General features: G+C 42.6%; 2 protein-coding genes across 4 annotated transcripts in view; both read right to left on the bottom strand.

Annotated features, from left to right (window-relative positions):
• Positions 1 to 19659, bottom strand: part of CCDC69 (coiled-coil domain containing 69) — a 231685-nt gene that overhangs the window by 126445 nt on the left and 85581 nt on the right. The gene's annotated exons all lie outside the window — the stretch shown is intronic.
• The window catches only part of SLC36A2 (solute carrier family 36 member 2), a 32943-nt gene continuing 24487 nt past the window's right edge, over positions 11204 to 19659 (bottom strand). For 2 of the 3 annotated variants that reach the window (XM_050793669.1, XM_050793668.1), the window contains exons 8-9: positions 18128 to 18297; positions 12383 to 13340 (exon numbers count right to left, since the gene is read on the bottom strand). In XM_050793669.1, coding sequence (XP_050649626.1) covers positions 13069 to 13340; positions 18128 to 18297 — 442 coding nt within the window. In that variant the 3' untranslated portion in view covers positions 12383 to 13068. Of the gene's footprint in view, positions 13341 to 18127; positions 18298 to 19659 lie in introns of all 3 variants that reach the window. The other variant, XM_050793667.1, reaches the window with a different exon arrangement.

Raw genomic sequence — 19659 nt, 5'->3', positions numbered from 1 at the left:
TTGAGGATTTTTGCATCGATGTTCATCAGGGATATTGGTCTAAAATTCTCTTTTTTTGTTGTGTCTCTGCCAGGCTTTGGTATCAGGATGATGTTGGCCTCCTAAAATGAGTTAGGGAGGATTCCCTCTTTTTCTATTGATTGGAATAGTTTCAGAAGGAATGGTACCAGCTCCTCCTTGTACCTCTGGTAGAATTCAACTGTGAATCAATCTGGTCCTGGACTTTTTTTGGTTGGTAGGCTATTAATTATTGCCTCAATTTCAGAGCCTGCTATTGGTCTATTCAGGGATTCAACTTCTTCCTGGTTTAGTCTTGGAAGAGTGTAAGTGTCCAGGAAATTATCCATTTCTTCTAGATTTTCCAGTTTATTTGCATAGAGGTGTTTATAGTATTCTCTGATGGTAGTTTGTATTTCTGTGGGGTCAGTGGTGATATCCCCTTTATCATTTTTAATTGCGTCGATTTGATTCTTCTCTCTTTTCTTCTTTATTAGTCTTGCTAGTGGTCTGTCAATTTTGTTGATCTTCAAAAAACCAACTCCTGGATTCATTGATTTTTTGGAGAGTTTTTTGTGTCTCTATCTCCTTCAGTTCTGCTCTGATCTTAGTTATTTCTTGCCTTCTGCTAGCTTTTGAATGTGTTTGCTCTTGCTTCTCTAGTTCTTTTAATTGTGATGTTAGAGTGTCAATTTTAGATCTTTCCAGCTTTCTCTTGTGGGCATTTAGTGCTATAAATTTCCCTCTACACACTGCTTTAAATGTGTCCCAGAGATTCTGGTATGTTGTATCTTTGTTCTCATTGGTTTCAAAGAACTTCTTTATTTCTGCCTTCATTTCGTTATGTACCCAGTAGTCATTCAGGAGCAGGTTGTTCAGTTTCCATGTAGTTGAGCAGTTTTGATTGAGTTTCTTAGTCCTGAGTTCTAGTTTGATTGCACTGTGGTCTAAGAGACAGTTTGTTAAAATTTCTGTTCTTGTACATTTGCTGAGGAGTGCTTTACTTCCAACTATGTGGTCAAGTTTTGAGTAAGTGCGATGTGGTGCTGCGAAGAATGTATATTCTGTTGATTTGGAGTGGAGAGTTCTATAGATGTCTATTAGGTCTGCTTGCTGCAGAGATGAGTTCAATTCCTGGATATCCTTGTTAACTTTCTGTCTCGTTGATCTGTCTAATGTTGACAGTGGAGTGTTGAAGTCTCCCATTATTATTGTATGGGAGTCTAAGTCTCTTTGTAAGTCTCTAAGGACTTGCTTGATGAATCTGGGTGCTCCTGTATTGGGTGCATATATATTTAGGATAGTTAGCTCTTCCTGTTGAATTGATCCCTTTACCATTATGTAATGGCCTTCTTTGTCTCTTTTGATCTTTGATGGTTTAAAGTCTGTTTTATCAGAGACTAGTATTGCAACCCCTGCTTTTTTTTGTTCTCCATTTGCTTGGTAAATCTTCCTCCATCCCTTTATTTTGAGCCTATGTATGTCTCTGCATGCGAGATGGGTCTCCTGAATACAGCAGACTGATGGGTCTTGACTCTTTATCCAGTTTGCCAGTCTGTGTCTTTTAGTTGGAGCATTTAGTCCATTTACATTTAAGGTTAATATTGTTATGTGTGAACTTGATCCTGCCATTATGATATTAACTGGTTATTTTGCTCGTTAGTTGATGCAGTTTCTTCCTAGCCTCGATGGTCTTTACATTTTGGCATGTTTTTGCAATGGCTGGTACCGGTTGTTCCTTTCCATGTTGAGTGCTTCCTTCAGGGTCTCTTGTAAGGCAGGCCTAGTGGTGACAAAATCTCTAAGCATTTGCTTATCTGTAAAGGATTTTATTTCTCCTTCACTTATGAAACTTAGTTTGGCTGGATATGAAATTCTGGGTTGCAAATTCTTTTCTTTAAGAATGTTGAATATTGGCCCCCACTCTCTTCTGGCTTGTAGAGTTTCTGCTGAGAGATCTGCTGTTAGTCTGATGGGCTTCCCTTTGTGGGTGACCCAACCTTTCTCTCTGGCTGCCCTTAAGATTTTTTCCTTCATTTCAACTTTGGTGAATCTGGCAATTATGTGTCTTGGAGTTGCTCTTCTCGAGGAGTATCTTTGTGGCGTTCTCTGTATTTCCTGATTTGAATGTTGGCCTGCCCTACTAGGTTGGGGAAGTTCTCCTGGATGATATCCTGAAGAGTGTTTTCCAACTTGGTTCCATTTTCCCTCTCACTTTCAGGCACCCCAATCAGACGTAGATTTGGTCTTTTTACATAATCCCATACTTCTTGCAGGCTTTGTTCATTTCTTTTTCTTCTTTTTTCTTTTGGTTTCTCTTCTCGCTTCATTTCATTCATTTGATCCTCAATCGCTGATACTCTTTCTTCCAGTTGATCGAGTCGGTTACTGAAGCTTGTGCATGTGTCACGTATTTCTCGTGTCATGGTTTTCATCTCTTTCATTTCGTTTATGACCTTCTCTGCATTAATTACTCTAGCCATCAATTCTTCCACTTTTTTTTCAAGATTTTTAGTTTCTTTGCGCTGGGTACGTAATTCCTCCTTTAGCTCTGAGAAGTTTGATGGACTGAACCCTTCTTCTCTCATCTCGTCAAAGTCATTCTCTGTCGAGCTTTGATCCATTGCTGGCAATGAGCTGCGCTCCTTTGCCGGGGGAGATGTGCTCTTATTTTTTGAATTTCCAGCTTTTCTGCCCTGCTTTTTCCCCATCTTTGTGGTTTTATCTGCCTCTGGTCTTTGATGATGGTGATGTACTGATGGGGATTTGGTGTAGGTGTCCTTCCTGTTTGATAGTTTTCCTTCTAACAGTCAGGACCCTCAGCTGTAGGTCTGTTGGAGATTGCTTGAGGTCCACTCCAGACCCTGTTTGCCTGGGTATCAGCAGCAGAGGCTGCAGAAGATAGAATATTGCTGAACAGCGAGTGTACCTGTCTGATTCTTGCTTTGGAAGCTTCCTCTCAGGGGGGTACTCCACCCTGTGAGGTGTGGGGTGTCAGACTGCCCCTAGTGGGGGATGTCTCCCAGTTAGGCTACTCAGGGGTCAGGGACCCACTTGAGCAGGCAGTCTGTCCCTTCTCAGCTCTCAACCTCCGTTTGGGAGATCCACTGCTCTCTTCAAAGCTGTCAGACAGAGTCGTTTGCGTCTGCAGAGGTTTCTGCTGGGTTTGTTATTGTTTACTGTGCCCTGTCCCCAGAGGTGGAGTCTACAGAGACAGGCAGGTTTCCTTGAGCTGCTGTGAACTTCACCCAGTTCGAGCTTCCCAGCGGCTTTGTTTACCTACTTAAGCCTCAGCAATGGCGGGTGCCCCTCCCCCAGCCTCGCTGCTGCCTTGCCGGTAGATCACAGACTGCTGTGCTAGCAATGAGGGAGGCTCCATGGTCGTGGGACCCTCCCGGCCAGGTGTGGGATATAATCTCCTGGTGTGCCCGTTAGCTTAAAGCGCAGTATTGGGGTGGGAGTTACCCAATTTTCCAGGTGTTGTGTGTCTCAGTTCCCCTGGCTAGGAAAAGGGATTCCCTTCCCCCTTGCGCTTCCCAGGTGAGGCGATGCCTCGCCCTGCTTCAGCTCTCGCAGGTCGGGCTGCAGCAGCTGACTAGCACCGATTGTCCGGCACTCCCTAGTGAGATGAACCCAGTACCTCAGTTGAAAATGCAGAAATCACCGGTCTTCTGTGTGGCTCGTGCTGGGAGTTGGAGACTGGAGCTGTTCCTATTCGGCCATCTTGCTCCTCCTCCCCGCTTTGCCTTGTTTTAAAACAAGCATAGCATTTATTATAATCGATCACTGTCTTGTTTACTTGTTTACTATCTGTCTTCCTACTAAAGTGCAGACTCCTTGAAAATGGAACATTGTTAAATTTGCAGCACGTTATATAGAATAGGCATGCTTTAGGTAAGTATTGAAACAATGAATAAATGACATGGCAAAACCTCATCTCTTTTTATTTTTATTTATTTTTATTTTTTTCTCCAGACAGAGTCTTGCTCTGTCACCCAGGCTGGAGTGCAATGGCGTGACCTCGGCTCACTGCAACCTCGGCCTCCTGGGTTCAAGTGATTCTCCTGCCTCAGCCTCCTGAGTAGCTGGGATTAGAGGCACATGCCACCATGCCCGGCTAATTTTTTGTATTTTTAGTAGAGATGGAGTTTCACCATGTTGGCCAGGCTGATATGTATCTCCTGACCTCAGACGATCCTCCTGCCTTGGCCTCCCAAAGTGCTGGAATTGCAGGTGTGAGCTACCACGCCTGGCCACAAAACCCCATCTCTACAAAAAATACAAAAATTAGCTGGGCATGGTGGCATATGGCTGTAGGTATTAATGATCTTTTGTATTTCTGCAGTATCAGTTGTAATGTCTCTTTTTTCATTTCTTATTTTATTTACTTGGATCTTCTCTCTTTTTTTCTTAGTTAGTCTGGCTAATGGTTTGTCAATTTTGTTTAACTTTTCAGAAAAACCAACATTTTATTATTGATCTTTTATATTGTTTTCTTCATTTCAGTTTCATTTATTTCTGCTCTGATCTTTATTATTTCTTTTCTTCTACTAATTTTGGGTTTGGTTTGCTCTTGCTTTTCTAGTTCTTTAATATACATTTTGTTTGTTTGTTTTTTGAAATGGAGCCTCGCTTTGTTGCCCCAGCTGGAGTGCAGTGGCATGATCTTGGCTCACTGTAACCTTTGCCTCTTGAGTTCAAGTGATCTCGTGCCTCAGCCTCCTGAGTAGCTGGGATTATAGGCACCCACCACTACACTCAGCTAATTTTTTTTTGTACTTTTACTAGAGACGGGGTTTCACCATGTTGGCCAGGCTGGTTTTGTACTTCTGACCTCAAGTGATCCGCCCACCTTGGCCTCCCAAAGTTCTAGAATTACAGGCATGAACCACCATTCATGACTGGATGCATCATTAGATTGTTTATTTGAAGTTTCCCTATTTTTGATGTAGGCTCTTATAGCTATAAACTTCCCTTTTAGTACTGCTTTTGCTGTATCCCATAGGTTGTGGTATGTTGTGTTTCCATTATCATTTGTTTCAAGGATTTTCAAATTTTCTTCTTAATTTCTTCACCGACCCACTGGTCATTAAGGAGCATACTGTTTAATTTCCATGTGTTTGTATAGTTTCCAAACTTCTTCTTCTTGCTGATTACAAGTTTCATTCCATTGTGGTCAGAGAAGATGCTTGGTATTATTTCAGTTTTTTGGAAGTTTTAAGACTTGTTTTGTGACCTAACATATGGTCTATCCTTGAAAATGATCTGTGATCTGTGTGCTGAGAAAAGGGATGTGCATTCTTTAGCCATTGGATGAAATATTCCATAAATATCTGTTAGATCTACTTGGTCTATAGTGCAGATTAAGTCCTATGTTTCTTTGTTAATTTTCTGTCTGGAAGATCTGTCCAATGCAGAAAGTTGGGTATTGAAGTCTCTAACTATTGGTGTCTCTCTCTCTCTTTAGCTCTAATAATATTGGCTTTATTTATCTGGGTGCTCCAGTGTTTGCAGCATATATAATTACAATTGTTATATCCTCTTATATCCTGAATTGACCTTTTGATCATTATATAGTGATCTTCTTTGTCTCTTCTTATAGTTTTTGTCTTAAAATCTATTTTGTCTGATATAAGTATAGCCACTCCTGCTCTTTTTTGATTTCCGTTGGCATGGAATATATTTTTTCACGCCTTTATTTTCTTTTTTCTTTTTTTTTTTTTTTTTTTTTTTTTTGAGACGGGGTCTGGCTCTGTCACCCAGGCTGGAGTGCAGTGGCCGGATCTCAGCTCACTGCAAGCTCCGCCTCCTGGGTTCATGCCATTCTTCTGCCTCAGCCTCCCGAGTAGCTGGGACTACAGGCGCCCGCCACCTCGCCCGGCTAATTTTTTGTATCTTTTTAGTAGAGACGGGGTTTCACCGTGTTAGCCAGGATGGTCTCGATCTCCTGACCTCGTGATCCACCCGTCTCGGCCTCCCAAAGTGCTGGGATTACAGGCTTGAGCCACCGCACCCGGCAACGCCTTTATTTTCAGCCTATGTATGCCTTTATAGGTAAAGTGGGTTTCTTGTAGGCAACAGATCAATGGATCTTTTTTTATTCATTCAGCCAGTTTATGTCTTTTGATTGAAGAGTTTAGACCATTTACATTCAACGTTATTATTGATAAGCAAGGATTTACTCTTGCCATTTTGTTACTTGTTTGATGGTTGTTGTGGTTTTCTCTTACTTCTTTTTTTCTTGTCTTCCTTTAGTGAAAGTGATTTTTATCTTTTGATATGCTTTAGTTTCTTGCTTTTGTGTGTGTTTGTATCCATCATATGGTTTTTGGTTTTAGGTTACCATGAGGTTTGCAAATACTATCTTATAACCCATTATTTTAACCTGATAACACATTAACACTGCATCAACAAATAAATGAACAAAAAGAAAGAAAGAAAACTAATAAAAACTCTATGCCTTAACTTCATCCCCCTGCTTTTTAATTTTTTGTTGTTTCTGTTTGTATTTTATTGTACTAAGTCTTGAAAAGTTGTTATTATTTTTGATTGGTTCATTGTTTAGTCTTTCTACTTATGATAAAATAGGTCACACACCACAGTTACAGAGTTATAATAGTCTGTGTTTTTCTGTGTATTTACTATTACCAGTCAGTTTTGTACCTTCTGGTGATTATGTATTGCTCATTAATGTTCTTTTCTTTCTGATTGAAGTACTCCCTTTAGCAATTCTGGTAGGACAGAAATGCTGGTGTTGATAAAATCCTTCAACTTTTGTTTGTCTGGGAAAGTCTTTATTTCTCATTCATGTTTGAAGTATATTTTCACCAGATATACTATTCTAGGGTAAAAGTTGTTTTTTTTTTTTTTTCCTTCAGCACTTTAAATATTTCATGCCACTCTCTCCTTGCCTTTAAGGTTTCCACTGAAAAGTCTGCTGCCTGACATGTTGGAGCTCCATCATGCTTTTTTTTTTTTTTTTTTCTTTCTCTCTTGTTGCTTTTAGGATCCTTTATGCTAGATCTTTGGGAGTTTGATTATTAAATGCCTTAAGGTAGTCTTGTTTAGGTTAAATCTGCTTAGTGTTCTATAAACTTCTTGTACTTGGATATTGATAACTTTCTCTAGGTTTAGGAAGTTCTCTATTATCCTTTTGAATAAACTTTCTACCCCTATCTCTTTCTCTACTTCCTCTTTAAGATCAATAACTTAGATTTGCCTTTTTGAGGTTATTTTCTAGATCGTGTAGGTGTGCTTCATTATTTTTTATTCCTTTTTTTTTAGTCTCCTCTGACTGTATATTTTCAAACAGCCTGTCTTTAAGCTCACTAATTCTTTCTTCTGGTTGATCAATTCTATTATTAAAAGACTCTGATGCATTCTTCAGTATGGCAATTGCATTTTTCAGCTCCAGAATTTCTGACTGATTCTTTTTCATGATTTCAATATCTTTGTTAAATTTATCTGATGAATTCCTTCTCTCTGTTATCTTGAATTTCTATGAGTTTCCTCAAAACAACTATTTTCAATTCTCTGACTGAAAGATCACATATCTCTGTATCTCCAGGATTGGTCCCTGTGCCTTATTTAGTTCATTTGGTGAGGCCATGTTTTCACGGATGGTGTTGATGCTAGTAAATGCTCTTCAGTTTCTGGGCATTGAAGAGTTAGGTATTTATTGTAGTCTTCACTGTCTGGGCTTGTTTGTACCCATCCTTCTTGGGAAGGCTTTCCAGATATTTGAAAGGGCTTGGGTGTTATGATCTAAGCTGTATCTGCTTTAGGGCACAACCCAAGCCCAGCAACACTGTGGTTGGTGCAGACTGACAGAGGTACCACCTTGATTGTCTTGGAGACAATTGATCTGGGAGAATTCTCTCTGGATTACCAGATAGAGACTCTTGTTCTCTTCCCTTACTTTCTCCCAAACAGAGTCTCTCTCTTTGTCTGTTCTGAGCCACATGAAACTGGGGGTGGAGTGATACAAGCACGCTTGTGGCCACCATCACTATGACTGCACTGGGTCAGACTTGAAGCCAGCATAGCACTGGGTCTTGCTGGAGGCCTCCTGTAACCACTCCCTGGCTACTGCCTGTGTTCCCTCAAGGCCCTGGGGCTCTGTAATCAGCAGGTGGCAAAGCCATTCAGGTCTACATTTTTCCCTTTAATGTGGAGAGATCCCCCAGGCCCTGTGCGGGTCCAGAGGTGCCATCTGTCTGAGAGCCAGGGACTAGAGTAAAAAACCTAAGAGGTCTATCTGGTGTTCTATTGTACTGTAGCTGAGCTGGCACTCGAACCACAAGACATAGTCCTTTTCACTCTTCCTTCCCCTTTCCAAAGGCAGAGGAGCCTCACGCTATGGCCACTGCCACCTCAGGCCCGCACGGAGTAATGCCAGATTACTGCCGATGTTCCCTTAAGTCCTGAGGGCTCTTCAGTCAGCTTGTGGTGCATGCCGCCTGGCTTGGGACTCACCCTTCAGGGCAGTGGGCTACCCTTTGGCCCAGGACAGGTCCAGAAATGCCATCCAAGAGCCAAGTCCTGGGATCAGGGACCCCAAGAGTGCTCTTGGTGCTCTACCCTTGTGGCTGAGCTGGTAACTAAAGTCAGCAGGTCTCAGAGTCTCACCCAAGGCCCTTGATGTAGCATCTGGGTATCACTGGTGTTTATTCAGGACCCAAGGGCTCTTCAGTGAGCAGGTGATGAATGCTGCCAGGACTGGGTCCTTTCCTTCAAGGCAGTGGTTTCCCTTCTGGCCCAGGGTATGTCTAGAAATGCCCAGGAGCTAGGGCCTGGAAAGGCAGCATCATAACTCTGACTCATGCCCTGTTCTGTGGCTGAGTTGGCATCTAAGATGTAAGACAAAGTCCTCCCCACTATTCCCTCTCCCCACCTCAAGCAAAAGGAAGGGATCTCTCTGGAGCCACAAGCTGTGTATCTTGGGGTTAGGAGAGGGGTGATGCCAAGTACTGCCTTAGCCACCCCACCTGGTGTCTCAGTATGTCTCCTGCTCCCCCAGTCCACTGTCTCTGGGTCCAATTCAGTACTAGGAGTCTCCTAGGAGTTGTAGCCCTTGTGGCCTAGACTGCCTTTCAAGTTTATTTAAAGCCCCAGAGCACTTTAGCCCATGGTGGCAAGGCTTGTGGGAACTAGAGTTCTGACCCCTGGGATCCGTGATTCCCCTCTGGCTAGGGCTGGTTTAAATCCTCCCTCTGTGGTCAGGTTTCAACTTAGTTTGATCTGGTTTTCCTTTCTGCTATAACAAAGGCAGCACTTAGTCAATGCCTCACAATTACTGGGTTCTCCCTTCCCCAGAGCCCAGAGATACTCTGGGCACCATGGGCCCCTGCTGGGGGTGAGGGAGGGGTGGCGTGGGTGATTCAAGACTGTTTTTTCTTTTACTTCTTTGGTGCCTCTTTCAGCCATACGAAGTTAAAATCAGGTACTGTGAGCGCCCACGTTTTTTGGTTCTTATGAAGGTGCTTTTTTTTCTGTACATAATTGTTAATTTGGTGTCCTTGGAGTGGCGGTTAGGGGACAGGACAGATCAGTGGAGCTTTCTACCATCTTGCTCTACCTTCTCCCTATTTTACATTTTGATAACCACCATTCAATAGCCTCTCTTGAGCCCTACAATGCAGTGAAGAGCTTTGATGCGCAAATGTTTGCATCCTGGATCCATCCTTTACTATGCGTTTGATCTTTAACAAGTTATTTAATGTCTCTGAGCCTGTTTCCTTATCTGAAAATGGAGACAATGACAGTGTAAACATCACAAGGTCATTGTAAGGATTAAATGAGATAATCTCATGTAAAATCCTTAGTAAGCACTCAATGAAGGAAAGGAGGAAGGATTTTCTATGTTCCTTGACTCATTAGCAAGCCCCAGAAGTTAAATAAACAGTCAGTTAAATGGGGGGAAGAAAGTTGTGTGTGTGTGCATATGTGTGTATTAAATAATCAGTTCCAAACCACTTAAAAATTTTTTAATATCACCACCACTCAGACTTAAAACTAACATGTAGTAGTCGTTAGTGTTGCCAATAATTACTAATGAGTCTCCCTAGCTTGGTTTTGTTGGTTACATCAATGTTGCTAAATTTAGTTTTTCTTTCCAAGATTTAACTTTAGCCAGATTGATCTAAGTAATAAAATTAACCCTATCATCTTACACAGTAGGGGCTTATCTTTAGAGAATGAGTGTAAACTTTTCTTAATAACAGAGAAGATAACCTTAAACTTCAAGGATGGATGGGGTGATTGATAGCGGAGCAGGGTGGGAGAGAAGTGTTTCCAGAGAGGATGATCACATTGCCAACACTCGAACGGATCAGTGGAAGTCCTTTGGCTTGCTGATGAAACAGAGAGCTCAGGGTGGAAATGACAACCCATCCTCTGGCAAAGTAGACTGTGGACCCCTGCACAGGCTATGAGTGTCCTATTGCCCAACAGGGACTCTGTAGGCTATGGGATCTGGGTGTGGACCACCAGCCTTTCCTACATCTGAGTGGACTTGTGTTCATGAAGTATCTTCTGGAAGTCCAGCAGATAGAAAGTAACATACAGAAAGAGCAGACCAGGACTTGAGAATTGGGGGGCACAGGGAAGATGAAGGATGAAAATAAGCAGGACAGGGCTTTTTCAAATATTCTCTTAACACCGAGGCTGAAACAGGCATAGATCATTCCCATAAACCACAGAGAGTTTCATGAGAAACTCTCCTCTCCCCACCTTTTGGGACTATAGATCTTCAACATCTATTTAGTTATCTAGGTGCATTTTCTCAATGTTAGTAATTCTGCGGGGAGGGGAGAGAGCAGTCACCACCAGAAAGATAGAGGCGATGTCTCAGGTTGGCTTGCCCCTGGCTGCCGGCCAAGGTCAGACACGAGCATCAGTGCTGTCATGTCCAGGCAGCAGGACAGAATGGAAGGAGATTCAGACTCAGTCTTTCAAGTTCTACTCAAAGCCCAATCAAGTGATACCACCTGTGGAAAGTCTTCCTTTGTGCTCCAGAGCAGGTAGTGTCCTTTGCCCTTAGATGGACGTATGATGGTATTGACTTAGTTGATTACCTGTTACTCTTTCCCAATGGACAGTAGACTGGCTGCTTGACAGCGGGGATTCTTTTCTCATTAATCAGTGTATCCTTTTTAGAATGATGTATCAGATATCTTTTGCTGCATAAAACTTCCCACTCTTTATGTATTAAAATTACAAACATCTTTATTATTTATCACAGTTCTGTGGATTATCTGTACAATTCTTATGGTCTGTGTCAGCCTGACTGGGGTTGGATATAGTCTAGGATGGCTTTACTCATGTGTCTGGAAGTTGGCAGGCTGGTTGATCTGCGAACAGGGCTCAACTGGGATGATTCATTTATGTTCCACGTGGTCTCTGATCCTCCGGTAGGCTAGCCCAGGATGCTTTACTTGGTGGTCTCAACTCTACAGAGCATGCATGTAAGTTCTGATGCATAGGTTATTAACAAACCTCTGACTGCATCACATTTACTAATGTTCTATTGGTCAAAGCAAGTTACAAGGCCAAGATCAAATTTAAAGGGGAGAGGCCAGGCACGGTGGCTCACACTTGTTATCTCAGCACTTTGGGAGGCTGAGGCGGGTGGATCACCTGAGGTCAGGAGTTTGAGACCAGCCTGGCCAACATGGTAAAACCCCACCTCTGTGAAAAATACAAAAATTAGCCGGGTATAGTGGCAGGTGCCTTTAATCCCAGCTACTCGGGAGGCTGAGGCAGAAGAATTGCTTGAACCCAGGAGATGGAGACTGCAGTGAGCCGAGATTGTGCCACTGCACTCCAGCCTGGGCAACAGAGCGAGACTCCATCTCAGAAAAACAAACAAACAAAAACAAAACAAAACAAAAAAACCCCACAGATAAACAAACAAAAAAATTTAAGGGATACAGATATAGACTTCATCTTTTCATAGGAGCAGCTGCAGAGTCACATTATCAACAGGAATTTATGGTCATTTTTACAATATTCTACAAAATCTTGTTTGGCACACAGTAGGTAATCAAGAATGCATGTTGCAAGAATTAGGAGGTAAAGTCTATTCAAATAATTTTCATGTTCACCCCTCATCCCTCCCCATTGGCACATCTACTTCCATGCCTCCTATTCATTGTTGGGATCTTTGAGTTGGGAGGAAATGCTATCTAATGGTTTGAAATGTTTGTTGCCCCTGATTTAATACGCATGGGTCCTTTCTATCTGAGAGTTTCACACTGGTCATCTTGGCCCTACCCATCTCAACACTGGAGCCGTGCACAACTTTCTGACTTGTGGATTATGTACCCACCCTTAGTGTTTGCTTTTTGAACAGACCCAGAAAAGGGAACACTGGTTGTCTGCCAAAGCGTGGACAGTATCAGCTGGCCGCACCTCCTTCGGCCAGTTGCTGCCACTTGGGGCCCTCTGGTGGCTTCTTCTTGCATAGCTCCAGGTTAGGTATGAAATTCACTGTCCGAATTGTCATAAGCTTGGCTAGAGTCCAGAGCCTTCCAAGGTAAAGCTCACAATGTGGTGGAATGCCAGAGATATGAAAAGAAGAAGTAATAAACAAAACAAAATTAAAAAATACCAACACCATTTAGAGCTTGTAGCTTTCTTGTTTCACCATGACTTTGCCCAGAGAAAAGGCAAAGCAGTGACATAAAGATAATGCATATAAAAGAGATCCGGCTGGGCGAGGAGGCTCACGCTTGTAATTCCAGCATTTTTGGAGGCCAAGGCAGGTGGATCACCTGAGGTCAAGAGTTCGAGACCAGCCTGACCAATATGGAGAAACCCCATCTCTACTAAAAATACAAAATTAGCCAGGCGTGCTGGCCCATGCCTGTAATCCCAGCTACTCGGGAGGCTGAGGCAGGAGAATTGCTTGAACCCAGGAGGTGGAAGTTGCGGTGAGCTGAGATTGTGCCATTGCACTCCAGCCTGGGCAACAAGAGTGAAACTCCATCTCAAAAAAACAAAACAAAACAAAAAAACAGAGATCCATATCACTAAAAATTGGGTGCTGGTGGGCAAGGAGCACTGCCAGGCTCACCGAAGAAAAGTGGTGGAGTTGGAAAACAGGGGAGAGTCTCCTGACTTGAGCAGCTCGTCCAGGGCCTGGTAGGTCCCCACCACAAAGCCCACGAAGCCCAGGATGCTGATCAGGGCGTCCTTGAAGATGGTGAGGGGGCTCATGCCCTCTGAGTAGAAGGTGCTGACCTCCAGGAGTGGTGGGATGATGAGGGCCAGGGCGCTGCTGCTCACGGAGCCCACCAGGGAGATGACCAGGTCCAGGCGGGGGATGAGGACAGCCAGGAGGCCTGCAGGGAGGGGATAGGGGACAGATAGAGAATTCCAGGCTTAGCCAAGCTTTGAAAGTTTGTTCTTAAAGTCCTCTTCTTGGCCGGGCACAGTGGCTCACACCTGTAATCCCAGCACTTTGGGAGGCCGAGATGGGTCAATCATTGAAGGCTGGGAGTTCAAGACCAGTCTGTCGCACATACTGAAATCCTGTCTCTACTAAAAATATAAAAATTAGCCGGGTGTGGTAGTAGGAGCCTATAATCTTAGCTACTCAGGAGGCTGAGGCAGGAGAATCGCTTGAACCTGGGAGGTAGAGGTTGCCGTGAGCCAAGATTGCACCACTGCGCTCCAGCCTGGGTGACAAAGTGAGGTTCTGTCTCATTGAAGAAAAAAAAAAGAAAAAAAATCCTCTTCTTAAAAAATAAACCAGTTGTTTTGCAGAAATTCGATTACAGAAAGAAAAGTTGAAAGTCCTCCAATATCCCTAATTATATTCCCTAGAAGTTACGCATTAAAAATTCAGCCAGGCAGAGTGGCACATTCCTATAGCCCCAGCTATTTGAGAGGCTGAGGCAAGAGGATCCGAAAGTTCAAGGACAGACTTGGTAACATAGTGAGACCCCATCTCAAAATAACAACCACCACAACAAAATTTGGAGTGTCTCTAATTGTATTCATTCATATTCTTCATTCATATTGTTGGGAGGAAATGTACTCATTCAAAAACTTTTCCCCTATCAACATAGAGTCAGTGGTTGGGGGCCTGTGAATGTAACTGACAGTAGGTAAGATTAACGAGAGAAAAGACAAAGTGTGTTTATAAGCTCCAGAGCCTTGAGATGAATTGGCTTCCAGAACAGCCAAAGATACCCCCTTAATATGGGGAAAAGGAGGGAGGAGGAGGGGCTTTTATGGAAGAACAAATGGAAGATACGACAGTTTCAGATAAAATGTGTTAAACAGTTAGTAATTCCAATGATAATGCTAAGTTTCTTTTCTGGCTCTAAACTTCCCAAAGAAGGGATTTATGGCAGCTGTATTTTTCAGGAGGTCCTGCTTACATCAGCGAAAGAAGATTAGATAAAGTTTCTTTCTGCAGCTTCTTTTTGTTCAGATGTTTTTAGCTTAAAATAATCTTTATGCTACCGAGGTGCATTTTGGATCTTACATATCCAATAAAACTTAAGCTCTTATTTAATAAATAACACTAAATAACAGTGCTGGGAACCGTTCAAACTGTTTGGAATATATCAATGTACAAACTATCAAGGTTTGTACTATGAAAATTTGTATCAATGTACAAATTTTTTTAGAAGTCTTGTCTTTTTTTAAATGCCTAGCATTTTAATGAATAAAAAATAATATAAATAAATAAAATAAATAAATAAATAATTTTTAAAATGCCGAGCATTTTAATAATTAATATGAGTATGAAAACCTCTTACTTGCAAACAATTAGAATATGAAATCATTTATGTACAAAGAGATCTTCAGTTGGAAGAAAATCCACAAGGTGTCTTTAAAGAAGTGTCTTCTCCAGGTTTTGCACACATGTCAGATAAACACCTAACAAAGAAACATGAAAAGCTAAAAATTTTGAAATTGTGTTTTTTTAGCAGGATTTTTTTTTTTTTTTTTTTTTTTTTTTACATTTTTTATTATATTTGATGAAAAATGTTCCTGGTCATAAAGAAGTCCCAGGAGCCATGAGCAGGCCTCCTTTGGAGGAGGACTGTGGTAGAACAGAACAGGTCTGGAAGGCAGGAGTCTGATTCTTTCTTGTATGGCCTTGCCTAAGTCCCACCCCTTCCTCAGCTTGTTTCCTCAGCTGCAAAATGGAGATGAAGGCTACTATCCTTTTAGGTATTGTGATTCATTCTGCATAGGACATAAAAGTCTTCAATGAGATTTTTCATGTAAAGCATTCAGAAAAGTTATCTTTGCTATTACTTCAAGTTATTTACTCATACATGCTAATTGATAATGCATGAAGTGTAGTGTAGGCTTAAGGGATTGTTATCTTTATACTGTGGGACAAATTCCTTGATCTATCTGGAATCTCTAAGATACTGGATGGTTCCTGCCTTCAAGGTCAAACTAAGAATGAATCACTTCAAAAGAAGAAAATCAGTGTCGAATAAATGCTGTGGGCTGGCCTAGAAAAGCAAGAATCAAGAGCCACCTCAGCCAGTCAGTCTCAGGGGATCCAGCAGCTGCTGCAGGCCAAGACACAGCCACTGAGAAGGTGTCCAAGTCTGAACAAAAGACATAGAGGCTGAAGCAGGCCAAGGGGGCAGCTGAGGCTGAAACTGAACAGCACCGCCTGAAGAGAGAGAAAGAGTTCAAGACCAAGGAAGCTGCAGCCCTGGAATCTCACAGTGGCCGTGGCACTCAAGTGGCACAAGAGGCTCAGAAGAAGAGGACCAGCCTCCAGAACTACTTCCAGCAGAACGAGGGTGAAGCCTTGGCTAGCCTCTTGGCTTTTGTCTGTGACACTTGGACAGAAATCCATGAAAACTACTGCATAAATGAAGAAGAGTGGGAGAAAGAAGCGCCTGTACCATGGATTGGCATTTTAGATGCCCTTGAAGAATATGAAGCTCGAGTTATATTCTTATGAAAATGTATTACATGATTTCTGCATATTATGTAGCAAGTCCCTTCACTTCTCAGAGAATATAAAATCTAGCTTCTTTGTACAGACTTAGAACTTATCTATAGATTTTCTTTTTACATCGTATTTCCTAGAAATTTAATGGGTATATGTCATCTGTTTTCCCATGCCTTTTAGCTCGCGTAACAAATATATCAATGTATCAATGTTGACTTTTTCTTTCTTTTATCTAGTAAAAAAAAGTTATTTGAAGAAAGAAAGAGATTAATCATTTTTTTCCCTGTAGCGTTTTCTTGAATGTCAGGATTCTAACTATGAAAAAGTAGTAAATAGTTATTTGTAATCTGTGTGAAGCAGCAGCTACCCTTAAATTAGTCCATTCCTGCTAATGGTTAGAATAATGAATACTAGTATAACTGTTTGGGCTGCTTTTAGTTTCTCTTAATTAAAATTATTAGATGGTAGAATTCAAGAACTTGTTACATGTTATTACTCGGTGTACTGATAATCATCTAAAAGTAACACTTTGTCATGCAAAAAAAAAAAAAAAAAAAAAAAAAAAAAGAAAAGAATTTCCTAAATGTCCATGGACAGATGAATGGATACAGAAAATGTGGTTTGTACATACAGTGGAATACAATTCGGCCTTAAAAAAGAACACACTTTTGCAATTACAATCAAAAGGCATCTTAGGGACAGCTGGGCCACCTCTACTCTGTACAGGAATCTCTAGCCATCTCCTTTGGCCTCTGGTGGAATACTTGCAGATTGGGGTACTCCGGGTCATGGGGGCTGCTGTGAGCCAGTGAGTGGGAATGACCTCAGCCAACAGGCAAGCACAGGACCGTCCAGGGGCCAAGGAGCCCCAGCTGATTGTTGCCGATGGGGAATGTGATCCCAGGCTTGCCCAAACATTTTATAGTAGCCCCACCAAAAAATTTTAAAAATCTGCATTTGTATGGAAGATTGCCCACATTTTAAATGTTGGCCCACATTTATACAACATTGTGAGGTTCAAACAACACCTGTTGCCAAATTAGAGTCCCATTTTCAATGTCTGCCCTGGAGGTAAAGGGCACTGGTTCTAGACTTATATGACTTGAATTCAAATCCTACTTCTGACACTTTCTGGCCAATTATTAATCACTCACTGCCTCAGTTTCCTCTTTCATAAAGTAGGGTTTATCATAGTTCTACCTCATGAGAATTGTTGTGAGGACTGAATAAAATATTATGAAATTTAGACTAGAAAGAGCTGAACACAGTGCCTGGCACACAGTAAGTGTTCAATACATGTCAGTTCTTACGATTTATTGATTAATGTATTTATTTGAGACAGGCTCTGACTCTGTTGTCCAGGCTGGAGTGCAGTAGTTCAATCTCAGTTCACTGCAGCCTCGACCTCCTGGGCTCAAGCAATCCTCCCACCCCAGCCTCCCAAGTAGCTGGGACTATAGACATGGGCCACCATGCCTGGCTTCTTTTTTTCTTTTTTTTTTTTTTTGTAGAGATGGGGTTTCACCATGTTGCCCAGGCTGGTCTCAAAATTCCTGAACTCAAGCAATCTGCCTGCCTTGGCCTCTCGAAGTGCTGGGATCACAGGCATGTGCCAGAGTGCACAGCAAGTTCTTACAATTATTGTTTGATAAGCTGTGTCAATCCCTTCGGCTGAACACCAGCAAATCTGTCTAATTAGGTACATGTAAGAATGGGGTTGTCCTTGAGGCTTAGATGAGTGAATAGTTGTAAAGCTTTAGAATGGTCCCTGGAATACAGTAAGTGTTCAGTAAATGCTGATTGTCATGACTGCCCTCTACCATCTGGCTAATTCTTTTTTTTTTTTTTAAGATGAATCTTGCTCGTTGCCCAGGCTGGAGTGGCATGATCTCGGCTCACTGCAACCTCTGCCCCCTCCATGTTCAAGTGATTCTCCTGTCTTGGTCTCCCGAATAGCTGGGATTACAGGCACATGCCACCACGTCTGGCTAATTGTTGTATTTTTAGTAGAGACAGGGTTTCCCCATTTTGGCCAGGCTGGTCTGGAACTCCTGACCTCAGGTGATCCACCCGCCTCGGCCTCCCAAAGTGCCAGGATTACAGGTGTGAGCCAGTGCATCCGGCCCATTCTGGCTGATTCTTGATAGCCTCAGAAAAGATGAGCAGGAACACTGCACTCTCCTTTCTACTCACATGTCAGGCAGACCATGGCGAGGCGAATGGACAGATCCAGAGGCAGTGCCCAGCGTGTTGACACCCGGGAGATGGCAAAGGGGATGATGATTTCCGCAGGGACGTAGAACTGCAGGGCATAGGTGCACAGGATGCCGGCAATGTAGAGAAGCTTGACAGACTGGTACAGCCTGCAAGACAAACCACAGCGCTGCTCTCCACGGCCACTGTGTTCTGACACTGGCCTCCTTGGAACATTAACCTCTGACCTTGCGACAATGACTTGGGCTTTTGTTTTCCTTTCTGAAAATGACTGAGAGGGACTTTCTAAGAGTCAGGAGGGAGTCACAGCAGGGCATGCAGTGAAAATAGAGGGAAGCTTTCCTGATTCCATGGAAACAATTGAAAGGGTCATTTCTAAATGAAATAAAAATCATCTTGAGCTTGAGTATATATTGCATCTTCGCAAATCACTACCATCTGATGCTCAATCTTACGTTTTAGAAAAGAGAGGCTCAGGCCAGATACTTTGCCCAGGGAGACACAGAGGATAAGTGGCTAAGACCAAAAGCCCTGGATCTAAAACACTCTAGTCCTTTGTGATCTATCAGTCCTTAGGAATTCTCTGGATTCCCCAAAGCTCTTGGCACATAACAGTTGTCTCTAGTTGGTTGAGAGAACTGCAGAATCCCAAATCCTTGGAGGAAGAGACAGTGTATAAATAGGGCTATGTGGAAATTAGGGGGAGTCAGGGTGGAATACAAGGAGAAACAGGCTTACTTGCTGGCCTCAAGCTAGGGGCAGAGAGTGTGTGAGGCTTCAGGGATACTGAGTTCTATCTCAGTTTTTTTCTTTTTGATCTATTGAGATGTGACTATTTTCCTTCAGTCCACTAATGTAGATGCATTTCCATGTTTAATAAATGTGTGTGTGACACTGGGCATAGTGGATCACGCCTGTAATCCCAGCATTTTGGGAGGCCGAGAGGGGTGGATCTCCTGAGGTCAGGAGTTTGAGACCAGTCTGACCAACATGGCAAAACCCTGCCACTACCAAAAATACAAAAATTACCCAGGTGTGGTGGTGCACAACTGTGATCCCAGTTATTCGGGAGGCTGAGGCAGGAGAATCTCTTGAACCTGGGAGGTAGCGGTTGCAGTGAGCTGAGATTGCGCCACTGCACTCCAGCCTGGGTGACAGAGTGAGACTCTGTCTCAAAAATAAATAAATAAATAAATAAATAAATAAATAAATAAATAAGTGTGCTTGTGTGTTTAGCCCATTCCTTAAAAAGGCTAACTTCCACATTGCTGTGTTTCTTGCTCACGCTAGTCCTGCTGCCTGGGCACCCTCTTTACTTCATTTCCATCTGTTCAAACCCGTCCAAGTTTTTGAAATTCCCCTCTTCTGAGCAGGTACCACAGCCAGATGCTTTTAGACACAGCCCAACTTAATCCTCATGACAACTCCGGTTTATAAATGAGGCAACTGAGGTTCAGAGAGGTGAAGTAAATCATCCACTACCACAAGCTAGTAGGCGGTGCAACTGGAAC

Source organism: Macaca thibetana, chromosome 6 (genome assembly GCF_024542745.1).
Source record: "Macaca thibetana thibetana isolate TM-01 chromosome 6, ASM2454274v1, whole genome shotgun sequence".
NCBI lineage: Eukaryota > Metazoa > Chordata > Mammalia > Primates > Cercopithecidae > Macaca > Macaca thibetana.
The sequence above is the reverse complement of the archived record's forward strand: the minus strand, read 5'-3'. Positions and strand labels throughout refer to the sequence as shown.